Source organism: Lacerta agilis, chromosome 3, assembly GCF_009819535.1.
Source record: "Lacerta agilis isolate rLacAgi1 chromosome 3, rLacAgi1.pri, whole genome shotgun sequence".
NCBI lineage: Eukaryota > Metazoa > Chordata > Lepidosauria > Squamata > Lacertidae > Lacerta > Lacerta agilis.
The window spans coordinates 64734421-64757258 of record NC_046314.1 but is presented as its reverse complement, the minus strand read 5'-3'; the positions used below and the strand labels follow the sequence as shown (position 1 = coordinate 64757258).

Here is a 22838-nt window from a genome sequence, read left to right as displayed (position 1 = left end):
TGGGGCTATGCATATAAATAGGGAAGGACAAAATGATGCTGATGTGAGCAATGCTCCTTGTTGCAATCCTCCAAACAATGCCACATGGCAGTAGGAGGTATTCCTGCCCATCCTTGGTGTTGCCACATATTTTCCAAAAGCCACCATTGCAACATGGCTTCCTGTTTTCACTGTGGGAATAAACCTCAAAAGTCTTAATTATTAGAGAGTTCAACCCAATGAGCCCTTGTGACTCACAAACAAATCCCAGAACTACACAAATCCATAAACATCAGAGGAACAAAGGGTCTTAGTTGCAGGCTGCACACGAAGGCCTCAGAATTTGGGGTGTGACGGTACAATGTGAAGCAGGCAAGTTTTCCTGGTGCACAGGCCCTCATGCATGAGAAATATAAACAGTGTTGCTTCTAAAAATGTAAAATAAACCTGGGCTTGACCAACTTTAAACTTAGGGCATTTGTTGACCGCAGAAAACAAGTATTATTTGCACTCACTTGCTCAAGTGTATAAATAGAACTCTTCCTGGAAATGTGTTAACATGGTTTTCTTGGGCGGTAGGAGTGAAAAGTTAAATTATTTGTGGGCTGCCAAGAAATAAATCCTGCGTTTTAAAAAAGCGATGATGACGGCATCCTTTTGGTTTTTACATGTACCTTTTTTAGTGTTGTTGATTGTCACAACTGTGTTCTAAAACGTGCTTTGTAACTGCTTGTGTATTTTGCTTGAATTCCCCCCTGAAATGTAGTATTCTACAGCAGATTCTGAAGTGTCATATGTTTCCATTGCTTTCAGCTGTGTTGGGCTGCACTCCCAATGCATACTTACCTGTGGGAGTAAATCCCATGGAACTCAATAGAGTTTACATAGAATCATAGAACTGTCGAGTTGGGAGGGATCCTGAGGGTCATCTAGTCCAACCCATTGCAATGCAGGAATCTCAGCTAGACCCTACATCTAGATCAGGGGTCAGCAAACTTTTTCAGCAGGGGTCCGGTCCACTGTCCCTCAGACCTTGTGGGGGCCGGACTATTATTTTTTTGGGGAAATGAACGAATTCCTACGCCCCACAAATAACCCAGAGATGCATTTTAAATAAAAGGACACATTCTACTCATGTAAAAACACACTGATTCCCGGACCGTCCTCGGGCCGGATTTAGAACGCGATTGGGCTGGATCTGGCCCCCGGGGCCTTAGTTTGCCTACCCGTGATCTAGATCAACCTCTGCTTAACAACCTCCAAGGAAGGTTTGACTGGATAGACATCATTTATAGTAGCAACAATACCAAACAATAAAGAGTCTTGGGGTACCTTAAAAGACTAGCACATTTATTTTGGCATAAGCTTTCATGGACTAGAGTCCACTTCACTATACCTGGGTTCCAACAGAAGAGGATGTTGCATATGCTGTTTATACATTATGGGTCTTCAGGCAGGTACTCTGCTCGTGTCCCCCATCATGTATAACATCTTCAGATTTAAAGGAAGTGTGAAAAATGCAGGCTTCCAGTTTGAGTTCTAACATTTGCAGCCATCAGCTGCAGGGGCGAATCAAGGCTGCACGTCAGCCTTAAATAGAGATTACCCCTCAATAAAACCCACCAAGGTGGTTTTGTGGTGGCACAAGGTCTGCCTAGACTTGCCTCCATAGTGCAGGTGTTTCTTTAGTTCCATTTGATGCCGCGTCCAATTGCTGAACGAAGCCAGCCTTTGTATCTGGTTTTTGTTGAAACTTGAAATGCCAGGTGTCTGGAGCAAATCCGTGAACACACTTTTGCTTCCAGTTTGTTTGTTCAAGTCTGCTTAATAGCGCTGGCTAATGTGTGGAAAGATTACATTTCAGACAAATGCGGTGGGCTGGCGAAATGGGCCTGAAACACGTGCTGCTGATTTTGAACTCCTGAAAGCTCATCATATGAACTGAAGCTTGGAGATGTTTATAGTTAGCATGTTGGGAGCCTGTTCCTGGTTCCCAGACGCTCCCCCCAACTAATTATTGGTCCCACTCTGATGGCTGCGGGGCTTGTATTAAACTTGAAATGGGACCAGCAACACAGTAACCTCCATTTCTCTATTAGCTCTTTTGCGACAAGAGTGGTTGGATGGGCACGGTCCTTTCTGGAAGAGCAAAGCACACAGGGATATGTGCTTGAGATCCACTAGCCTTGCAGGGACCATGCTGATTACAGTATTTATCGCTGCTAGGTCCTACAGGGAAAAGAAGCAGCCGTCACCACTGTACTTTCACAGATCCTGTGCATAGAATCATAGCATTGTAGAGTTGGAAGGGACCCTGGGGATCATCAGGTCCAACTGCCTGCAATGCAGGAATATGCAGCTGCCCCATATGGGGATCAAACTTGCAGCCATGGCATCAGCAACACCACACTCGAACCAGCTGAGCTATCCAGCTGATTATAAGTACCAGTAGGAACTGTCTTTGCTGTGGTTGACTGTATGTTGAAAATTGGATCTACCACATCTGTACCAATAGAATGTCACTGAACTCAGTAGGCAATCCTGATGGGCATATACTTTAACTTGTTGTATTTGGGTGCAGTTGATGACACAGTTCAACATTCTTCAGCTCCATTGTGTGGCATTTTACAGTTGTATTTTCTTTCTGCTGCTTCTTCATAACGTTATCACTGAACTGATGACAAAGTGCAGAGCTGAAATGAGTTCTGTGATACCAAGGAAGAAAGAAGTAGCATGTAGGACTTTCTCCTGCCTGCTCTTGTGAGGCCTACTTGTTAAATAGCCGAGGTACTGCATCCAGCAAGGAGAGGGGCCTCCTCAGTGGTGGTGAAATCATTCTGAAATGTTCACCCCAGTGAAACCCCACAAACTTTAACACAGAATGCTTCAGATGCCAAGATTAAACTTTTTGAGAAGTCAGCTTTTGATTTGCTAGGTTTTTGTGAATTTATTGCAAAACTGTTTCTTTTTTAAATTCCTGTTGGTATCGTTTTCCATTTTAATTTGGTTGTTTTTGTTTCATCGGTTTCTAATTGTGTAGCTGTGCTTATTGTTTTCGCGTTTTGTGTTAGCTTTGATTTTTATTTTTAAAACAAACAATAAGACTTTGCTTAAAATCTGTTTCACTTTTCTCCCTCACTTTGCTACAAACCATCTTCCACTTGCGTAAAAACATTAGGAAAGACAGCTGATAACAATGGTTTAACGATTTCTGCAAAAAGAAGAAAGAGAACAGGAAAGAAGTATATTTTGCGACCTTAGGATAGCAGCATGGATTAGCCTGAATATTGCATAAGCAATTTGCTTTGAAAATTTTACAAGCAGCATTGCAGACTTATCAGGATTGTATTCAGGATAGTGTAATTTATTGCTGGTGCTCAGCCTTTTCACAGGATGAAAAATTTCATGACTGGTCTCATCTGAATAATTGCCTTGGGAACTTCTGGTGGACAGTCACAATGCACACAGTTGTGCAACTTAGTCTTGTGTGGTTAGAGTTACTTGGGATTTATGTGGGTGGTTCCTGCACCACCACCACCCAAAACCAGCATTTAAGCAGCTCACAACTCAGGGGTGTTTCCAAGCCAGTGTGTATACTATCTAGAAAGCGCCTTTTCTACGAAGGTTCTGTTGTGACAGGCAAACCCTTTGGCAGGCCTTTGCATCGTAGCCCTTGCTGTTCAAATCTGTAGTTGAAACTCAATGGCAATGCAGCTTTCCATTGTTCTTTCCAGATTTTATTTACATGTACTCATACATTTTTAAAAAAATTAAAAAGCTATGGTTTCCAGTAGTAATGTATGGAAGTGAGAGCTGGACCATAAAGAAGACTGACTGCCAAAGAATTGATGCTTTTGAATTATGGGGCTGGAGGAGATTCTTGAGAGTCCCATGGACTGCAAGAAGAAAACTTATCCATCCTTAAAGAAATCAGCCTGGAGTGCTCACTGGAAGGACAGATCCTGAAGTTGAGGCTCCAGTACTTTGGCCACCTCATGAGAAGAGAAGACTCCCTAGAAAAGACCTGATGTTGGGAAAGATAGAGGGCACAAGGGAAGGGGATGACAGAGGATGAGATGGTTGGACAGTGTTCTCGAAGCGACTAGCATGAGTTTGGTCAAACTGTGGGAGGCAGTGAAAGATGGGCGTGCCTGGTGTGCTCTGGTCCATGGGTCATGCAGAGTCAGACACGACTGAACGACTGAACAACAACAACAACATACATTTTAAAAGTATAACTAAAGGTCAGAATTTACAAGACATGCTCTGTCCAGAAGAATGGAAACAATGCAGCGGCTCCAACCGAAGATAACATACGGAAACCCTAATCTAAAGTGATAACATTATCTCATTTTCTTCCAACTTTGTTCTTCTCAGGCAGTCTTCCCCAACCTGGTGCCCATGCTGGGGTTTGAAGGGAGTTGCAGTCAAAAACACCTGGAGGGGTACCAGATTGGAGAAGGCTGTTCACATATAGTCATGCCTCATCCGAGAACGGGACACAGCCTTCAAAGTTTCTTGGGCTCATTTCAAACCGGATTGCCTCATCGTGTCAGTCCAAGTTGGATATCGGAGACGGATGTGTATGTTGAACTACATGCCTGAGCACCAGGATGCCTTTCAGCAGTTTGCAGATATGTTAGAGTTCGCAGAATACGGTGGAAGTGAAGGGGGGAAACTGCAAGCAGGAGTAGCTAAACCAAAGCCTTGGAAGCCAAGATCACTTGATGCATTTTCAGGTGCGCAGGTCGATTTCTTGCCCATTGGCCCCGATTCATTTAACTGGAGGGAATTGCCTTAGAGAGCATAACTGGATTGGGGATAATTGAGTTCCCCTAACTTAATTTGACCATGTATGTAAAGCAGTAATTATGAATGGTTTAAAACTGACATTTCTCTCCCCACTCTTTTGATGTAGCTTTTATATGAAAAGTGGTGGTTCTAATCCAGTTTAGTGACTTAAGTATAAGCCTGGAAGCAGTAGTATCTGAGTTTAATTAATCTACAGCGCAAGGATGTAATCTTGTGGGAGGCTAGGAAAGTCGGCTTTTTTGGATGGAGGCTTGTAATTTTCCCTAACACTGCCAAGAAATGGTTATGTTACTTGTTCATCAGGAACGTTAACATTCTGTGGTGTCTTTGACAGAAAGGGACAACTGACTTTTTACAACGTAGTGTAAAGGGGGGATGAAATTGGCATGAGATATGACGTCTCACACTCCACCCATTTTCCACCCCACCCTCAGTGTAAAGCATCTGCTTGGTGAAGTTGTAAAGGAAGAGATACCCCCTAGTTCTGAAAGTCTGCCATCTGCCTGGTAGTAATGCCTTCAGCATATTGCACAACTTGCCTAAGAATTTAAGTTGTTTCTGCTAAACTGATCTGTTGTGAGTTTCTTTGTTACGTGCCCCAGTTCTGATTATCTGATTGTTGTCCCACAGAGGAATTTACCCAAACAAAGAAGCTTTTTCACATTCGACTAGCAGATTAATAACGCCTTGCATTGTTTCCCTTAGCATTTCGGTGTGTTCCTGATACAGTGATATCTCTTACAACCGCATGAGTAGATACTTAAGTTCTACTTGGAGCCAATAGCTGTGGCTTGGACCCAAGTTTGTGATTTCTTCTAAATAGAGCTCTGAATTTGTTGTTCAGAATTGCCTCATTCATGTCGGAGACTGGAAATTGACATGAATGGGGGGGGGGTAAATGCAGCTCAGTAGTAGAACACATGCTTTACATGCCAAAGGTCCAAAATGACCAAGTAGCAGCGGTTGGTAAAACCATCTGACTGACTTCTGCTCTCAGGATCTCAGACAGACTAGTCAAAGCTGGGGTAATAAGGCAGGCATGTCCAACTCTCTAGAGACTGTGATCTACTCCCGGGGGGTGGGCAGACCAGAGTTGTTGAGCTTTTTTAGGAAGGGTTCGCTCACCCAATACTCCGCAGCCCCCCCTCCTTCCCCCACTCTGTCCCAAACACAGGGAATACAACCAACAATACCTGTTGATCGTGGTCGACCGGTTGGACATTGCTGGTATAAGGCTTCTTCCCATGTTGTTATGATCTGATTCCTATTGCCAGGATTAAGTAATAAACTAGTGAAGGATTGTTTTAGATAGGAGAAACTAAGAAATTTTAGAGATTCATTGCCAAAAAGGTACTTGCCCAGAAGAGGTGCCAGATCAGACTGCTGGTTCATTCTCGGGCACTATATAGTATATACTGTCTGCAGCTTTCCAGAGTTTCAGATACTGGCCTTTCCCAACCCTGCTTGGAAATATTGAGGAAATGGAAGAGGTGCAAGTCTCTACAAAGTATTTCTGTTCACAAATCTGCAATAGGCTTTCTTTTTTTAAAAAATAGATGATATCTGCTGATCTATGTATCGACACACAAGGTAACATTTTGAAAGCGTACACTGTTCTGGCAGTGATGACGTGGTTAACATGTATTGCTTGTGAGCTTTGTAAAATCAGGTGTTCTGTCATTTTTGCAGTCTCCTTCAGCATTTGGTTATGCAGATTCTCCATGGCATCATAGCACTGCAGCACAGGACAAGCAGGACGGTCACAGTACCTTTTGTCTGCAAAGTCCTGTTGTGATGCTGGAGAATGGCCTAGTGAGAAGTGAGCTGAGAGGTTGGAGGTGGATTGCAAGAGTGATTAAGTTGGAGGATGAAGAGAGGATTGCAGGATTATTTGTGGAGGCTAGGGTTAGAGTTAGGCGTAACGCATGACTAAACCTCTTTTTTACCTTTTGGTGTAATGCAGGATAGCACCTGTAGCGCTACCCTTTGCAGAATTACTCAGAAGCAAATCCCATTACAGTGAATGTGATTGCTCTCATGTAAATGTGCAAGGGATTGTTACTAGTCAGAGCAGTGCTGTTGGGGTTGGGGAATAGAGGAAATGCTATTTCTGAAGCCCTACTGGGCTTGTGACCAGGGCAAAAGAGCATTTATCATGATGGATGAAGAGGGCATGCGATCTGGGACTGTATTTTTCCAGCATTTCAATTAACATAACTAAGCTAGAGAATAGACGTGTTGGATATTTAGATAGATAGATAGATACTTATTGTCATTGTACATAGTACAATGGTGGGTTTTTAAAATAAAAAATAAATGCATATAATTGCAACATCTCTTTCTTATTTAGGGTTGGATGATTGCCTGCAGCAGTATGTCCAAAAATTTGAACGTGAGAAGATAAATGGTGCTCAGCTATTACAGATTTCTCACCAGGATCTTGAAGAGTTGGGTATCACCCGGATTGGACACCAGGAGCTCGTTTTAGAGGCCGTGGATCTCCTCTGCGCACTGGTCAGTAAACATACGGTGTTGAAATCCTCTTGCGTTTTTCTCACCCTGGCGAATGGGATTATTTGTTAAAAGGGAGATAACTGCAGCTCCTGAGCTCTACAGCAGATTGTATCAAGAGTGAACCAGGTAAAGTTGAGTAAAAAGGCAGACCTGTATCCTGGCCTCACATCTCTTTTAACAGAAGGCAAGTGAAGGGGCAGCTGTTTTAAGTGGTGACACCAGTCTGAACTAGTACTGTTGATGTGAATATTTCAGACTAGGGGAGCCTTTGCAGTGGGTTTCTGGAGTGAATGCCTGAATATGATTTGAGACTGAATGAAGGCTAACATGTTGATGTTTAATTGAGACTGAACCAAAAAGTAGTGAAAATTGAGCCAAGACCAAGAAGTGGAGAAAATGAGCCAAACAGGTTTGCCTGTCTTAAATGAAGTCAGCCACACCCTTCTCTATGGACGAGGTTTTGCATCACAGAGGTGCTCCTGGATCCTGTGTTCCTGCCGATTCTCCAATGGCAGGGGTGCTGGTCCTTAGGCTGGTGAGCTGCTGTAGCATAGCTTCTCAGACAATATTTAGCACTGGTGCCCATGCTTAGGCAGCCTTCTGTTTTTGTCTACAGCCAAGCTTTTTATGTGGACTTTATGGAGGAGCCTATGAATACTGTTGGAAGCTGCAGATCGTGCAGAATGCTGTCACTCATCCCTGTATAGGTGGGGTAGTGATGAATTGCAGAGAGCATGTAATCCCAATGTAAGCTCACCTGTGCTGCTTCCCTATATGCTTCTACACTCAAGGAAATTGCTGGTGACGACTATATTTTTAGCCTAAACTTTCTAGGGCCTTAAAGCAGGGATGACTTACCTTTCATGGTGAGAACCACAAGCACCCTTGGCCCAATCTTCAAGAGCTGCGTGCCAAAGCTAAGTGCGGCCACCCCATATTCTCACTCGCATACGCTGCCCACCTATACACAGCCCCTGTCCTTAGCTCATCCATGTAAGCGGTTATTGGCACAGAATGCTTTTCAGAAATATTTTAATAAACTAAAGCAAATGAGACCTACTGGAAATGCTGGTTATCATGGTTCATGTACTGACTGGATGGAAATGGTCAAATCTGTAGTCCATAGTTCTGTAGCAGTATCCTTAGCAGATGGGGTGTATCCATTCGTCCTCCCTTAAAAAAAAAAAAATCAGAACAGAAATCCAGTATATGGGCTAAGAAAAGTGCATTCTTTGACCTGGATGGATGATGAAAGGTTGTTGGTCTCATTTCATTCTGTTTCTGTTGGCTATGAGAAATAACAAGGGACAATGCATGGCTTGTAGTAGGGGTATCCCCTGCGTCCTTTTAGCCCCATCTCTGCACACCAAGCTTGCCTGTACACTTATAAACCCACCATTGTAGTCATGATGTATCTGCTGTATTTTTTTTTAAAAATAATAATAATGCAAGTACAGTCGTACCTTGGTTGCCGAATACCTTGGAACTCGTACGTTTCAGCTCCTGAATGATTGAAAACCGGAAGTGAGTGTTCTGGTTTCCGAACGATTTTCAGAAGCTGAACATCTGGCGCGGCTTCCAATTGGCTGCAGGATGCTCCTGCAGCCAATCGGAAGCTGCACCTTGGTTTTTGAACGGCTTGGGAGTCAAACGGACTCCCGGAATGCATTATGTTCGAGAACCAAGGTATGGCTGTAGAGCAGTGGCTGTGATTGCTGATGCTCAGCAGAAAAATGATAGGGCCAATATGGCAATGTTCAACACTCTGTTTTAAGTGACTTAGGTTGTGGGTGGCCAGACACTGTTTGACAATGGCATAGATATAGAGAAGAACAGGAGGGCTCCCATGGGCTTGATCAGGATTCAGTTAGGCCTATGGCTGCTCCCTGCCTTTGGAGACTATGGGTACAGTACATACGGTATACTATAGGGGGAATCCATGGCTCTCTAGTTATCCTTCTCTGCTCCCTCTTTAATTCCTCTTGCATTAGTGATATTGTGTTGGATACAGTTTATTGCAGTGACACTTGGGTTATGTGTTTGTTCAAATGCTGTGAACTGGTGCCAGAAGTATATAGAGTTTCATCCGTAAGAATGGTGGGAAAGAATTCTCTGTCACTCTTTTTGCCCTTACTCGGCTACATTCCGTTCATTATGTAACACTCTTGTATTTTTTTCTTAAAATGGGCAGAGCTTTTTGACTCCTTGTATAAAATGAGCTCATGTTTCAGAAAGGGGGGTGGGAAGGGCGCAAAACAGAAATAATTTGTGCTTGGGGGGGGAGGGGGAGGGAGGGAGAGATTAGGTGACTTGTAACAAATCAGCTGTGTTATGTTTGAAGCAACTGACCTAAATACCCCACCCACCTCTTCAATTATACAGTTGCAAGTATCATAAGCTTTTAAAGAGGGTGCTAAGGAAGGATACAGTGGTACCTCTGGTTACAAACTTACAGTAATTCTTTCTGGAGGTCCTTTCTTAACCTGAAACTGTTTTTAACCTGGGGTACCACTTTAGCTAATGGGGCCTCCCGCTGCCTGCCGCCGCGCCGCCGCCGCATGATTTCTGTTCTCATCTTCAGGTAAAGTTCTTAACTCGAGGTACTACTTCCAGGTTAGCGGAGTCTGTTACCCGAAGTGTTTGTAACCTGAGGTGTTTGTAACCCGAGGTACCACTGTATTTTAACTAGGCGACTGTCAGCACAGTCCTGTGCTAGAGTTAGGGTTCTAGTGCCATGCAGGCAGAACACATCTGGTAAAATTGTGAGATTGCTGGGCAGCCTCTTGCTTGGAATAATGGATAAGGCAGCACCTGAGGGCATTCTCCTGTTCTACTTTTTTTTTTTTTAAGGGGATAAAACGAACAGAGCTGGATGTCTGCCAGAACTCAAAGCTGTATTCTATCTTCTTCAATTTCCTCCTAATTTCCTTCATAAATGCAAGTTTTGACCTTGTTAAGAAAGTTCTTGGGCTCAGCGAAATGACATCCCTCCCTATGTTGGAAGCAGGGTGAGGGGGAGAATGAGAAGTATGTTGTAATTTTTGGAATTGCTAGAAAGTGGTAAGGCATGTTACGTATCTTCCAAACCACTTGACAAGCTGTGACCCCGCAAGCTGTGGTGTGAAGTGGCTTGTTGTTTTCACTAACTTAGTTTTAAGGGGAAATGAGCATAATAAAGTGCCATATCTTAGCAAAAGCAGCATGTAAGAAATCATTATATCAGAACGTGCTTGCAAAAATGGTATTAGGTCAAAAAACATATAGAAATGGTCTTTCTAGAAGAAAGTCGTACAAAAAGGGCTGAAAAGCTTTCTTGAGGGTTAAGAAGAATAGTAAATTGCTGCAGAATGTAGTGAAGTGAATTTAAGATTGGAAAAGAAGTGAAACACGTAGAGAAACTGAAGTGACAGCTTCACCCATTGCCCAGGGATGAGTTGAGTCAGGGCTGGCAGAGAGGCCACTTTTGTGTGTGTGTGTGTGTGTGGTGTGTGGAGCTGGATGTCAGGGTTGGCCTCCACCCCGAATCCAATTTTAAAGTGTCATTCCAGGAAATTTAATAGCTGCTGGCAGAGGAGAAGAGGAGGATTAGAGTTGTTGAACTTGGTTAATCCCTATTTACCCATGAACTTGCTGGGTAGCCCTAGAGGCCAAATCAGTTTCACTCTATAGTTCCAGGGACTAACAAGTAATATATTAGTGAGCAACCAACTTTTGTAAAGATGAATGCAATAAAATGCCTAGGTGCTGGTTTGTTCTAAACTTCTCTGCAGGTAGTAAAAAATTGGATTGTGTGAAGTATGTTTTTATTTTATTTAAATTTACCATTCCAGTGCACATCTGAATATAGGGGGGCAATATTAGCTTTTCTGACTCTTGTCGACTCGTGTTGTAGGATGCATGGGTTACGTGCTTGGAATTCTGTCTGTGTAAACAAATAAGCCTTTAGGAAAACCTTGTCAAAGGCACAACTTGATCCGCAGCTACTCAGATTAATGATTAACAAGGCAGGAATGTTTGACCTTAGTGTGTTCCCAGGGATGTGTGTGCTGTTTCTCGTGTGTGATGCAAGGGTGTGTTGAGCTGAAAAGGGGCTTCTGATATGTTTTGTTATTGCCTATGTAAATATTTTTCTAAAGAAAGTAATACGGACCACACATTTCGACATTAAAAAATACTTTAAAAAAAACATTTTGTTTTTAACCTTAGTTGTCATAGGTCCTTGGAATATTGATTGCTAAACTGTATAGGGTAGGTGGGGAAAGTGGTGGGTACTTTATAATGCTATATTCTATGCTTAAACCGACATGGGTGGTGTATCCACGAACCAACTTTCCATCTAAGCCTTTCCATTTTGCACCATCTCAGGTTTCCTTATTTGTGTACTGAGGACATGTTCTCTGCTAGGTAGAGCTGTGAAAAATAAATGATTATTAGCCTATTTATAGAAATAGTTTTCTAAGAGTTGAGTGCCACTCTCTAAACCATTAACAAGAAGGGAATAACTCCCTGACTTTGGTGGTGTTACAAGCATTTCTGATAGCATGTTCCTCTGAGTTACTTGGATGAGATTCTGTTAACTGTCTTGTAACCACTCGCTCACAAGCCTGAACTGAAATCCAGCAAAATTTTAGATGCACAGTTCTGAGTGGTCATGCTCATGACAACTTCCATCTTATCCTATCTGTTGGGACATGCACAACTCCTCCCTCACGCACTCTGCAGACATACACACTGGATGGCATGCATGGGTGTTGCTCTGGTGATGGAAGGCATCTGTCAGCTGAATGGTGAAAGGGACAATTTTTGACAATTCCTTCTCCCCTTTAAGTATGTATTGGTGGCCTTTTCGAGTGGGTGGGAAGATTATTATTATTGTTTTATTACTATTACTATTCCCACGCCCATCTGGCTGGGTCCCCAGCCACTCTGGGCGGCTTCCAACATAAGTAAACTTTCAAACATTAAAAACTTCCCAGTACAGGGCTGCCTTCAGGTGTCTTCTAAAAGTTATGTAGTTCTTTATCTCCTTGACATCTGAAGGGAGGGTGTTATACTACCGAGAAGGCTGAGAAGTTTGTAATGTGCCCCCCCCCCCAGGTTTTGCTGTTTGTTTGTTTGGTGGATTTGCTTTGTTTTATAAGTTGCGTGGAGTTGCTCTGGCCAGAAAAAGCGACCAACAAATTTAATAAGTTTTATTAATAATTCCCCTGCAGGCAGCCCCTCATGCCCTGCAAAATCTGTTAAAGGGTGTTTTCTAAACCTCTGGAGCACATGTTGAGATGGGGGCTGCAGGAAGAAGGAGGAATTGCTGAATACTGCCTCACTCACTGTTCCACTGATGGACACCTTCCATCAGCTGAGAAACACATTGGATTCTACCCATTTTCAGCAGGGAACATGCTACATAAGATCTCTCATTCCTTTTTAGACACATGTGCCATCTGCTTCTCATAACTGAGCTCAGGGCAAACCTGTTGCAGTAGAAGCCACTTGTGGGCAGCTTTCATTGGCCTGCCCTGATGCCTGTCATGTCCCCCCCCCCTTCTTGGAACATATTTTCATATGACTTCTGGCTTTCATAGGCTTCTGGCTTCCCCTCCTCGTGTGGCAGAGAGTAGGTGTTTAAAACCTTTTGCCTCATTTTTTAATTTTTTATTACATTGCTTGTTGGACAATCAGGTTCTAATAAATTGTCGTTAATGCTAACTATAGGTTAGCTTAAAACAGGTGTGGCCCTTCACGTTTTGCTTGCGAGGATATTTTGATCAAGCCACACCCACCTGCCATACACATGTGGGGCAGGTAAAGAAGGTTCAAGTGAAAGCAGGCTTGCAGCTGCCTGGAAAGCTCTTTGCAGAGCACTCCACAAGACCCAACAGTCAGCTGATTGTCACATGGTTTGATTGTAACATCAGGTGATTGACAGGAGAGTGGCTCTGCCCACTTGCCAAAAATGGCACGTTGAGGTTGCGGGAGATAACAATCTGTGCTGCTGACCAGCTCCCGGCCTGCTACCAGGGTGGATTTGATTTAAATCACTAGTCAGTAAGGCTTGATTTAAATCATTTTTTTACAGGAAGACTCATTTTTGCTGGTATAATCTTAATATTTACAACCAGATGAAGGTTTCATTTTTGGAATAATAAATTTTCAATATACTTTTTACAGTTATATCAAAAATTTACTGATTTGGTTATAATATTAGAAATACAAAGACAGGTAATTATAAAATTATTGTTTATATTTGGACAACTTTTCTGCTGTACTTCATTGGAAGGAGAAAAATAATCACTTCCTTAATAACAATGTAAACAATTTATTTAACAAAACAATAACATAGCATATGTATCCATGTTTGTTAACTGATGTGGTTAAACGATTAAAAAAAAACTTAAGTTTTAGCACACATGAAAAACTTAAAACAAATCCTTATTTCCTGATGAATAGCCTTTGGACTATAATATAACTTAAATAGAAAACTATCCTTAGAAACATTTTCCCTCCCAAAAGCATTTTACTGTATTTTAAAAATCTGATTTAAATCAAAAAATCCAATTTAAATTTAAAAAATCTGATTTTTGAATATTTCTTTTTTAAAAAAATTATTGATTTTTATCCATCCTGCCTGCTAACGTGGTTTAAAACATGTAATCTTGATGCCAACTTCAAAGTGAGCTTGCTTAAACTAACCATAGTAAAGCATAACCACAGTCCCATGATTGGATGGCATGGCAAGCTGTGGTTAAGTAAGCGGAAACAGAAATTCCTCCTCCCAGTCACATGTGGAGAAGGGTAAAAACAAACGCCCAAGGCTTGCTGTGGCTCAGTCACATCATGCTGGGCTACAGTTTCGCATGACGATCAAATGCAGACATAAATTGGAATAATGGGTTGTTCCTCATTGCATAATTGCTTGCAGGAGTTAATCATGCAGTTACACCTCATTTTATAATGACGCCTAATTATTTGAAATATAGACCCTGAGAATTCAGCAGCTCAGAAAACTCTTTGTTTCGTGCCATATGATTGTTGCAACTTGCTTGACCAAACAGTGGCTCACTGTTGAGCGCTTTTACCCTTTCTTTAGAGGGGATTCCTTGCAAATTAGCAGCATTTGAAAGTTAATAGAAAAAAGTGCCTGTGTTGGCTTGTATATATAGCTGGAAGAACTTGGCCAGTAACCGGATTGAAAGTGTGTGGGAGGTAAAGCAGCATAATAACAAAAACAAATCTCTTGGTGTCCTATAAAAGGGAATGGGAAAAAAACTCTGATGGAGAACTCACATTGGAACAACTTGTCATGCTTGTTATAAGTAATTTTGAAAGGTGGTTGGTTTACATTACTGCTGTGTTTAAATGCTTGCTTTATTTATTTATTAAATCTCTTAGTGCCTGAGAGCTGCCTTATGTAGAAAAAAAAACTTATCCTCAATTGCTGGCTGTGTACAGATGATAGAATTTTTAGGGACTAGAATTGTAGTTGCCTGTGGTCTTGGCTGCATCCAGCTTTGAAGTTTTCATAGCTCTTGAACTGCATCATAGGAAAACAGAAACCAGCCTCAAATTATGGTTAAAGCAGTTTTTTGCAATAGGGGGTGGGGTGGGGTGGCAGGGGTCATTACACACACACAAGACCCTAGCTTGTATACTGCTTTTCCCTTTGCCCCCTACACTTTTGTGAATTTACCACTTGTCTCAGCAAACCATACTTTACAATTTCATCTGAACCCGAGTAACTAGGGTTTGCAAATTCAGGAATGCAAACCAGGACCAAATTCAGCAAACTGTGTAAGGTTGCTGTTTTTTGTTTTTTGTTTAATGTTTTGAAGAATATATACATATGTGCCTGAGAGATGGATACTGGACGGGCACACCTGACACCTGACAGCCTTTGTAGGGTGGCTTGCCTCATGCTTCCAAAAATACTTTGAAAAGACACGATGGGCGCTTAAATAAATAAACAAATCTCTTCCACAGAATTATGGTCTCGAAACGGACAACATGAAGAACTTGCTTCTTAAGCTACGAGCTTCTTCCAACAATCTGCAAAACTACATTGGCAGCCGGAGGAAAAGTTCAAATTATGATGGAAATACCTCACGCAAGCCTCCTAATGAATTCCTTACCTCAGTGGTGGAGCTTATTGGTGCTGCTAAGGCTTTGCTGACATGGCTGGACAGGTAGGATATCTTGTATGCTTTTAAACACAAACAATAAGAAGGTAATCCATATCTTTTAAGAATCTGTACCCTTCCTCCAAATCCCCCAAAATGCCCCCCCCCAAGACAGACTTTAATGGGAAGCTGGGACATAGACATTTCTTCTTGCTTGCCTTCCTGGGATTCTTTGTTTACAAATACCGGTAACCTTTATCTTGCAGTATCTTAAGTGTGGAAGTAGCACTTTTCCAAGTGTCCTTCAGCATGACAGCACCTCCACTTTGGAACTCCCTGTCTGTTGATATTAGGCATGTGCCTTCGCTGTACTATTTTGGTGCCTATTAAAAATGCTTTGTTTCTTTGGTGGTGAGAGAGGTCGGGGCTGATGTAGGATGTGATTGTTAATTTGTGGTTGGCTGTGGTGGTCTTCGGTTTCCTGTGTGAGTGGGGTGGGTGAGTGTTTTTGGTCAGGTTAGCCATATTGATTTGTATGCTGTCGGTAGATTTTGTCATTGTCTTGTTGGGCTGTGTGTGTGATGAAGGGGAACCATACGGGGTGAAGGGTTTCTTCTGTTTGTCCCCGTGTCAGTTTCAGGTTACACCAAACCCTACATATATTAAGTAAAATAGAAACATCGTCACCCCACCCCACCCATCTCCCCATCCCACCCACCTCTCTCCCCCTTTTCCTCCTAATGTCTCAACAAACAAAATTGACTTGTAAAAATGTTACATGAAAAAAATGTGAGAGAGACAATGCACTACCTATTAAATCAAGAAATTCTTTAATTTAAAAAATGCTTTGTTTCAGCAAGTCTATCCAAATATGTAAAAACACTTATTTAATATCTAATTTTTTTATAATACTATTTTTAAAACTGCTGATTTTTATTTTATTTTTAGGCTACCGTAACTTGTTTTTAACATCTGATTTTATCAGCAATTTTAATGTATCTTCATATAAACTGTGTAGAGTTTTCGACAATTAAATGGTATATAAATCCTGTTAATTTTTTTTAAAAGTACAGTAAATAATATTGCACCTCAAAGTGGTACTGTATTCCCATATGCTACTGCAAAAAAAGATTACATGGAAGTTTGCCACTTTGCATTGGGCCATTCTTGACCCAAATTCCTTAAAACAACAATGAAATATAATCAGTCTATGACTTACAGTGAAATCCTATACAAAAGAATCCATTGAATTTAGTGGGGTTTCCTCACAGGTAAGTGGTTTAGGATTGCAGCCTGAATTCTGTTTCTCCACTATGTGATAAAAGGGAATTTGGAGTAGCCCCAGAGAAAGGAAGGGCTGGGAGGCAGAAAGCGTGCCTTTCATCTTCTGGCTAATACTGTTGATAAGTTAAGGTAGCTTTCATCAAGTTTGTGCCTGCAGTCTGTTTTGGACTGCAATTCCCATCAGCCTCGTCGAGCACAACTGTACTGCCTGGGGCAGATACGAATTGTAGTCCAAAAACAGCTGGAGTGTAGCAGGTTGGTGAAGGCTGATATGTGGAGACAGTTGCAGATATTTCCCCAGTTTGAGGCGCGAGATAAACACAAAAGTCTCTCACATCCTTCCAGCCCTCCAAAGAACCCTGATAGTGTGACAGGAAGGAGAGAGAGAGATTGTGGAAATGACAGGATCTTGTTGAGAAGCTGGAATGGATTTTGGTGAACTGATTAGAGACTGTAGTGTGTAAATATGTCATACCTTCATCACAAATCTTTCTTTGAATACTGTGGACCAGTTACTTATTTCAGGGCCAATATATGTTGTGGCTATCTGGTTGGCTTCCCCTTTCTGTCTTTCGCCCACACTGTTTGGCAAAGCACACCATAAAAGTGGGACAAACCTCGACTTTCCTGTGATCAGAGGAACCGGATGAGATGAGAACTCATTGCAAGCAGAGTTTTTAATATCTGGATTAGGGCATAAGTGTGGTCATTGTAAGCAGCCATAAAAAGAATTAAGACCTAAGTAAAAGGGTGTTCTTTAAAAACAACAAGCACGGGAGTTTATAGCAGACCTGTTATTAAATATGCTAAGCTTGTGGTAATGACTACCGTTGTGTGGCCTCTCTTTTTCTTAAAGGCGCATTCTTTTCTTACCACAGGACGCCGTTTACAGGGATAGCTGACTTTTCTGTGACAAAGAACAAAATCATTCAGCTCTGCTTGGATCTTACCACCACTGTTCAGAAGGTCAGTTGATACACTGTGTATATAGCCCACCAACCGATCTGCATCTGACCTTGTTCCATCCACATTTTACAAAAAGAAGGGCAAAACGTTGGGTGTGGAAGTAACTGCAATACGATTTTACATGCAGCTTGATAACAGAAACAAATTGGAGTCCTGGGGATTTTTAGAAATCATTAGAGGAAGCAGGTGTATGGAGACCGTTGCCAGGTTTTGTTGCTCTGGCCTCCCACAGTCGACACTGGTGGGAAAACCCAAACCCTCCCAGTGTTGTTTTTAGGAATTATTTACTTGGTAAGGCTATTAATTTAGCTTGTTGTAAAACTCCACACCTACAAGTCACCCAGTTACTCTGCAGCATTTTATTGCATGAGTATGTGGGCCACATTTTATGAAAATCTGGGCCATGTACAAGCATTAATCTTCCCCAGATAATTGTAATGCTTCCTTTATTTGAATTTTCTTTTTATCGACCGATGTGGTATAAAGGCTGTCTTGTGATAAACCAGTAGCCCCTTCAGTTATAAAACTTTATAGTGGACGAGGCACATCTCTGGTTCTATTTTAAATATACTTTAAATTCTCATTTCTTTACTGTGGCCTTTGGGGGTTGATTTAGGACATGGCGGATGTTAAGATGCATTTAAAATGGCCTATTTTGTCTTCCTTCAGCTTTATAATTTTAAATACAATTAGATAATGTTAAGTTTTAAATATTTTACTGTTATATATTTATTTGATTGTAAACCGCTTTGAGAGGCAGTCTTCCCCGAAAAGTAGTATTGCTGCCCAGAATTTAGCAACATGGCCATGCCCTTTCCCATCTTGGATTGAATGCTAAATATTTAAAGTCTCCCCTAGATTTAAGCTAGGCTGTCTGTCTTGAAATTTCTGCTTATGCGCTTTTTCAAAAGTAGAGAAAACACTATAATCTTCTAAACGAGCTTCTTTTAGTTCAAAGTCTCGTTGTAGTTTTTGCTGAGTAAATAATACTTTGGCTTGAATTCTTTCAGTGGCGTATTTGGAGGGTACTTTTATTTTGTGTTAAAAGCACACACACAAACACACACAAACCACACACACAAAACCAAAGGCTTTAAATGTGTGCACATTGCCCCACCCCCCAACATTGCCCCACCCCCAACTTGAAGACCTTTCAAGCAGAGTAGGATCCGATGTTGGAGTCTACTGTTGGGGGGGACGAGCAGCATAAATCAGAGCTCCCTGCCCCCCTTGTGTGAGCAGAAATGCCTTCTGCTTCATGAAAGGCACAATGCATGTTGAAAGAGAAGGCTTGCAGCTCAGTAGGCGGAGCACACTTTGTATGCCAGAGGTCCCAGAATCAATCCCTGCTGTCTCCAGGTAGGGCCGGCAAAACATCTACCTCTTCTCTGAAACACTGGAGAGCTGCTGCCAGCCAGTGTTGACAATACTGAGCTAAATGACTTCTGTTTGACCCTCTGTTTCTTTAACAAATCATTTGCCTCTTGTGAGTAAAGGTTGTGATAGAGAGGACCATGTGTGCTAGATGTGATATTGCTTATATTTCTTGTTAGCGGAATCAGATCATGGAAGCTGCAGATATATTGCCAAAATCACCTGTGAATTTTCTTGTGAATGTAAAACGGATTCCTTGAGTTCCACTGGGTTTTTCTTGTAGAAGGTGCATGCAGAATCTGCTTGCATGAAGGGAATAGTTGCTGCATGTGGGTAACTGTGTTTCTGCATGGAGAGCAAGCCTCTCTGGATCGTTGCCAAAGGCATCTAAATGTCATCTGTATTCCACACATCTTTTACTTACTGTACAAGTCAGCAGTGTCAAAAGTGTCAGTTTACTGCTGCATAAGGGTCTTCCGCTAATAGAATATTTGCTTTCTCTCTTTTTTAAAAAAAGGACTGTCCTGTGTCTGAAATGGAAGATAAAGTTCTCAGTGTAGTAAGTGCAAAAGTTTCTGTTTAAACTCTATCTTTGAATGCCTTCCTGCTCAAAACTGCTCTTAGAGAAAATACTGATTTGAAAAGAAGATTTGTGTGTTACCTTGAGCTCACGTACCTTGTGCTGCTTGCATTGCGTTCTTCTCTGTCATCCGAGATGGAACTTCTGCCCAGTGTCTCGTGGGAAGAAGCACAAGTTCCTTATTGGATGATAGAGAAGAGTGGGAATCAGGAAGTGCAAGAGATCTGAAGTCACTTGTAGTGTGACACATGGAGCAAGCGGAATGAAGCCAATTGCTGCTGCTACGCTTCTAGGTATATAGATGAAACACGCCGCTTTTTATAATTTACTGCTGAATTACTAAAGCACTGTAACAAACTGTGGGCTTATTTTGTTTTGCTTGCCTAAGGAGTTGCCGGCTAATTCTTCAAACATTATTGCATAGGCATACGTTAGCATTCTGACACATGAAAAAGTCCCAACACCCAAACAATCAAAAGCCCAGGAGCAGTAAAGCTGTCAATGTGGCAGCAAATGTACCTTGTTCTTACAGAAGACCTGCACAGCTTATGGTTTCTAATTGCACTTGGTCTGAAAGGGAGTTTCCCAAATATTTTGCAGCGGTCTTGTGACTGGAAGAGGGATGCATTGACATGCTTGTTATATTTTTGCAGTGGTTAATCATCTCTTCCTGCTTTTGGCATGAATGCGGGGCTGTGTTCTTGATAAGGCCTTCCGCCTGCTGATAGATGCTTAGGAATTCACAATAGCTAAAAATAACACACACACATTTCAATCGACATAGAACAATTAAAAGTATTTTACCATCCACTGCTCCCCAATTTTCCATATTCCCTTCCATGTATGCATTGCAGTGGTTTACTATACTTTGTTTTTGCTGCAGTATTGAGGCGTTTATTTATTTAGTTAACTGTCAGAAATTGCATGTGTGGTTAGTCATTTTGTTAAATATTACGTATAGGCATCTGAGTCAGATTGCTAACTCCATACATCCCACCCATTTTTTTTGTCAATCAGAACAAAGTGGCTCTTTTTTCACATTTAAAAATGAGATACCATAGCTCTTGCTTAGGGGTCTTGTGTATGCAAAGTGTTTGCTGCACTGCTAAACATCACAACAGCTGCTTCTCACTTTGCCTACATTTTCCTCAGAATGTCAAGGCATGATTCTGTATGTATTAGCTGTTGGTGTATCTTTAAATTTTTATTGCTGTTTATAATAATTTAATTTCTCCCCGCCCCACAAAATACCCAAAACATACATCATTATTTGGAATTAAGGGCAGCTTACCTAACAGTGGAAAAATTTAAAAAAATATATATTAAAATTCCACCTGCATGGATCTAATTAACCGTACCCAAATAGAAAAGTCTTTAAATGCTTTGGGGGGGGGGGCAGAATTCTTAATTCATGTGGATTTTTGTGAGATTCCAGGGGGAAAGGATATAGTTGTTGAGGGAAGCACAAAGAAAACACACATTTGTATTCCCTTTTTTCTGATTTGGTGCATAAGTGATAAAACTGGACAACGTTCTTGATCAGTGATGATGATAATCTTAGGATTTAAGAGAGGAGGGAGTCTCCAAGAATCTGAGCTATTTAGGCTTTAAAGGTCATATGCAATTGGACTCTGAACAGGCTTCAGTGCATATGATGCTCTGACCCTCTCCTTTGGGGAGTAGGCCATTGTACTCTTCAGTATCCTAAGCTTCCCAACTGTAAACAAGAGCAGCCCTTTGTGGAGCTCATTAGTGGCCTTGCTTCAAGTTACAAAGGCCTGAATTACGGCTGCAGGATTTGAATATGTCACAAAAGACCAGCAGCTTTCTTACCAGATGGAGTTGATGAAAGGTAGTGCTGGCAGCTGCTGCAGCCTATAAATCTGGATGCGGTGACCCCTTTACTTGCGGGGAGGACAGAGGGCTGCATTTTGTTGTAAGACAAAAAGCAATTGCAAAAGTAATCCTGGTGCTCTTCCTTTGTTTTAGTCCAAGGTTCTAAATGGAATTTGTGATAAGACAATCCGATCTACAACTGATCCGTTGATGAGCCAGGGTGCGTGTCTCGAGGAGGTTCATTTAACTAACATCAAACCCGGGGAAGGCCTGGTAGAATGTTTTCCTTCCTCAAATCCTGACTTGCTGCCCGCTATCATTTTTCAAGTGCATTTATAGTGGCCTACTCCTTGAAGTGGACCCAGGTGGCGCTGTGGTTTAAACCACAGAATCTAGGGCTTGCTGATCAGAAGGTCGGCGGTTCGAATCCCTGCACGGGGTGAGCTCCCGTTGCTCGGTCCCAGCTCCTGCCCACCTAGCAGTTCGAAAGCACAGTAAAGTGCAAGTAGATAAATAGGGACCGCTCCAGCGGGAAGGTAAACGGCGTTTCCATGCGCTGCTCTGGTTCGCCAGAAGCGGCTTTGTCATGCTGGCCAGAAGCGGCTTTGTCATGCTGGCCACATGACCCAGAAGCTGTCTGTGGACAAACGCCGGCTCCCTTGGCCTATAGAGCGAGATGAGCGCCGCAACCCTAGAGTCGGACTCGACTGGACCTGATGGTCAGGGGTCCCTTTACCTTTACCTTACTCCTTGAAGGCTAATGTGATGAAACTGGGTGTGAGTTTTAAGTACACAATCCAGAGCTCCATGTGCACAGGAACTTCCAATCTTTTCTACAAAGAATAGGGGATCCTACCATTCAGCATCCCTATGTACCTAGAGGGGTAGAGAAGATCTTACAACAGAGAGCTCCATACCAGCATTGATACCTTTGTACAGAAGCCATTACTGCTGCTTTCGAACTGCAACATTTACTAAGAATGCAAATGTCAAGATGTTGACAGAAGGAACAAGTTATTAGTATAATAATGTAAAAACTAGACAATAAAGACCTTCCCCTTTCAGTGGCAATAAGTTCGAGGTAAGCAGAGCTGTTCCAGTGGTGTATACCATGCTCAGGAAATGTTTTGCGCCAAAAAAGAGCTGAATTCTGCATGTATTGTGCATTTATCAAGAAGGGTTGCTTACGTTGTATCTAGACAACAGGTTTTCAGGAGACATTGTTGTATACCTTGGGAAATTACCATATTGTGTTTTCATTTTGTCTGTCAGTTTGCCCCTCAGCCAATCAGATTCTCTGAGTCAAACTGTTCTTGCCAGTTTTGTAGCACTTTGTGTAGCTCACGGGAAAAGCTGCAAATAGCTCCCGCAACAAATGT

General features: G+C 42.0%; 1 protein-coding gene across 2 annotated transcripts in view; it reads left to right on the top strand.

Moving 5' to 3' along the window:
- Positions 1-22838, top strand: part of CNKSR3 (CNKSR family member 3) — a 66211-nt gene that overhangs the window by 26219 nt on the left and 17154 nt on the right. For both annotated transcript variants that reach the window (XM_033144032.1, XM_033144033.1), the window contains exons 2-6: positions 7142-7305; positions 15283-15485; positions 17582-17669; positions 19561-19602; positions 21613-21732. In XM_033144032.1, the coding sequence (XP_032999923.1) occupies positions 7142-7305; positions 15283-15485; positions 17582-17669; positions 19561-19602; positions 21613-21732 (617 nt within the window). The remainder of the gene's footprint in view (positions 1-7141; positions 7306-15282; positions 15486-17581; positions 17670-19560; positions 19603-21612; positions 21733-22838) is intronic.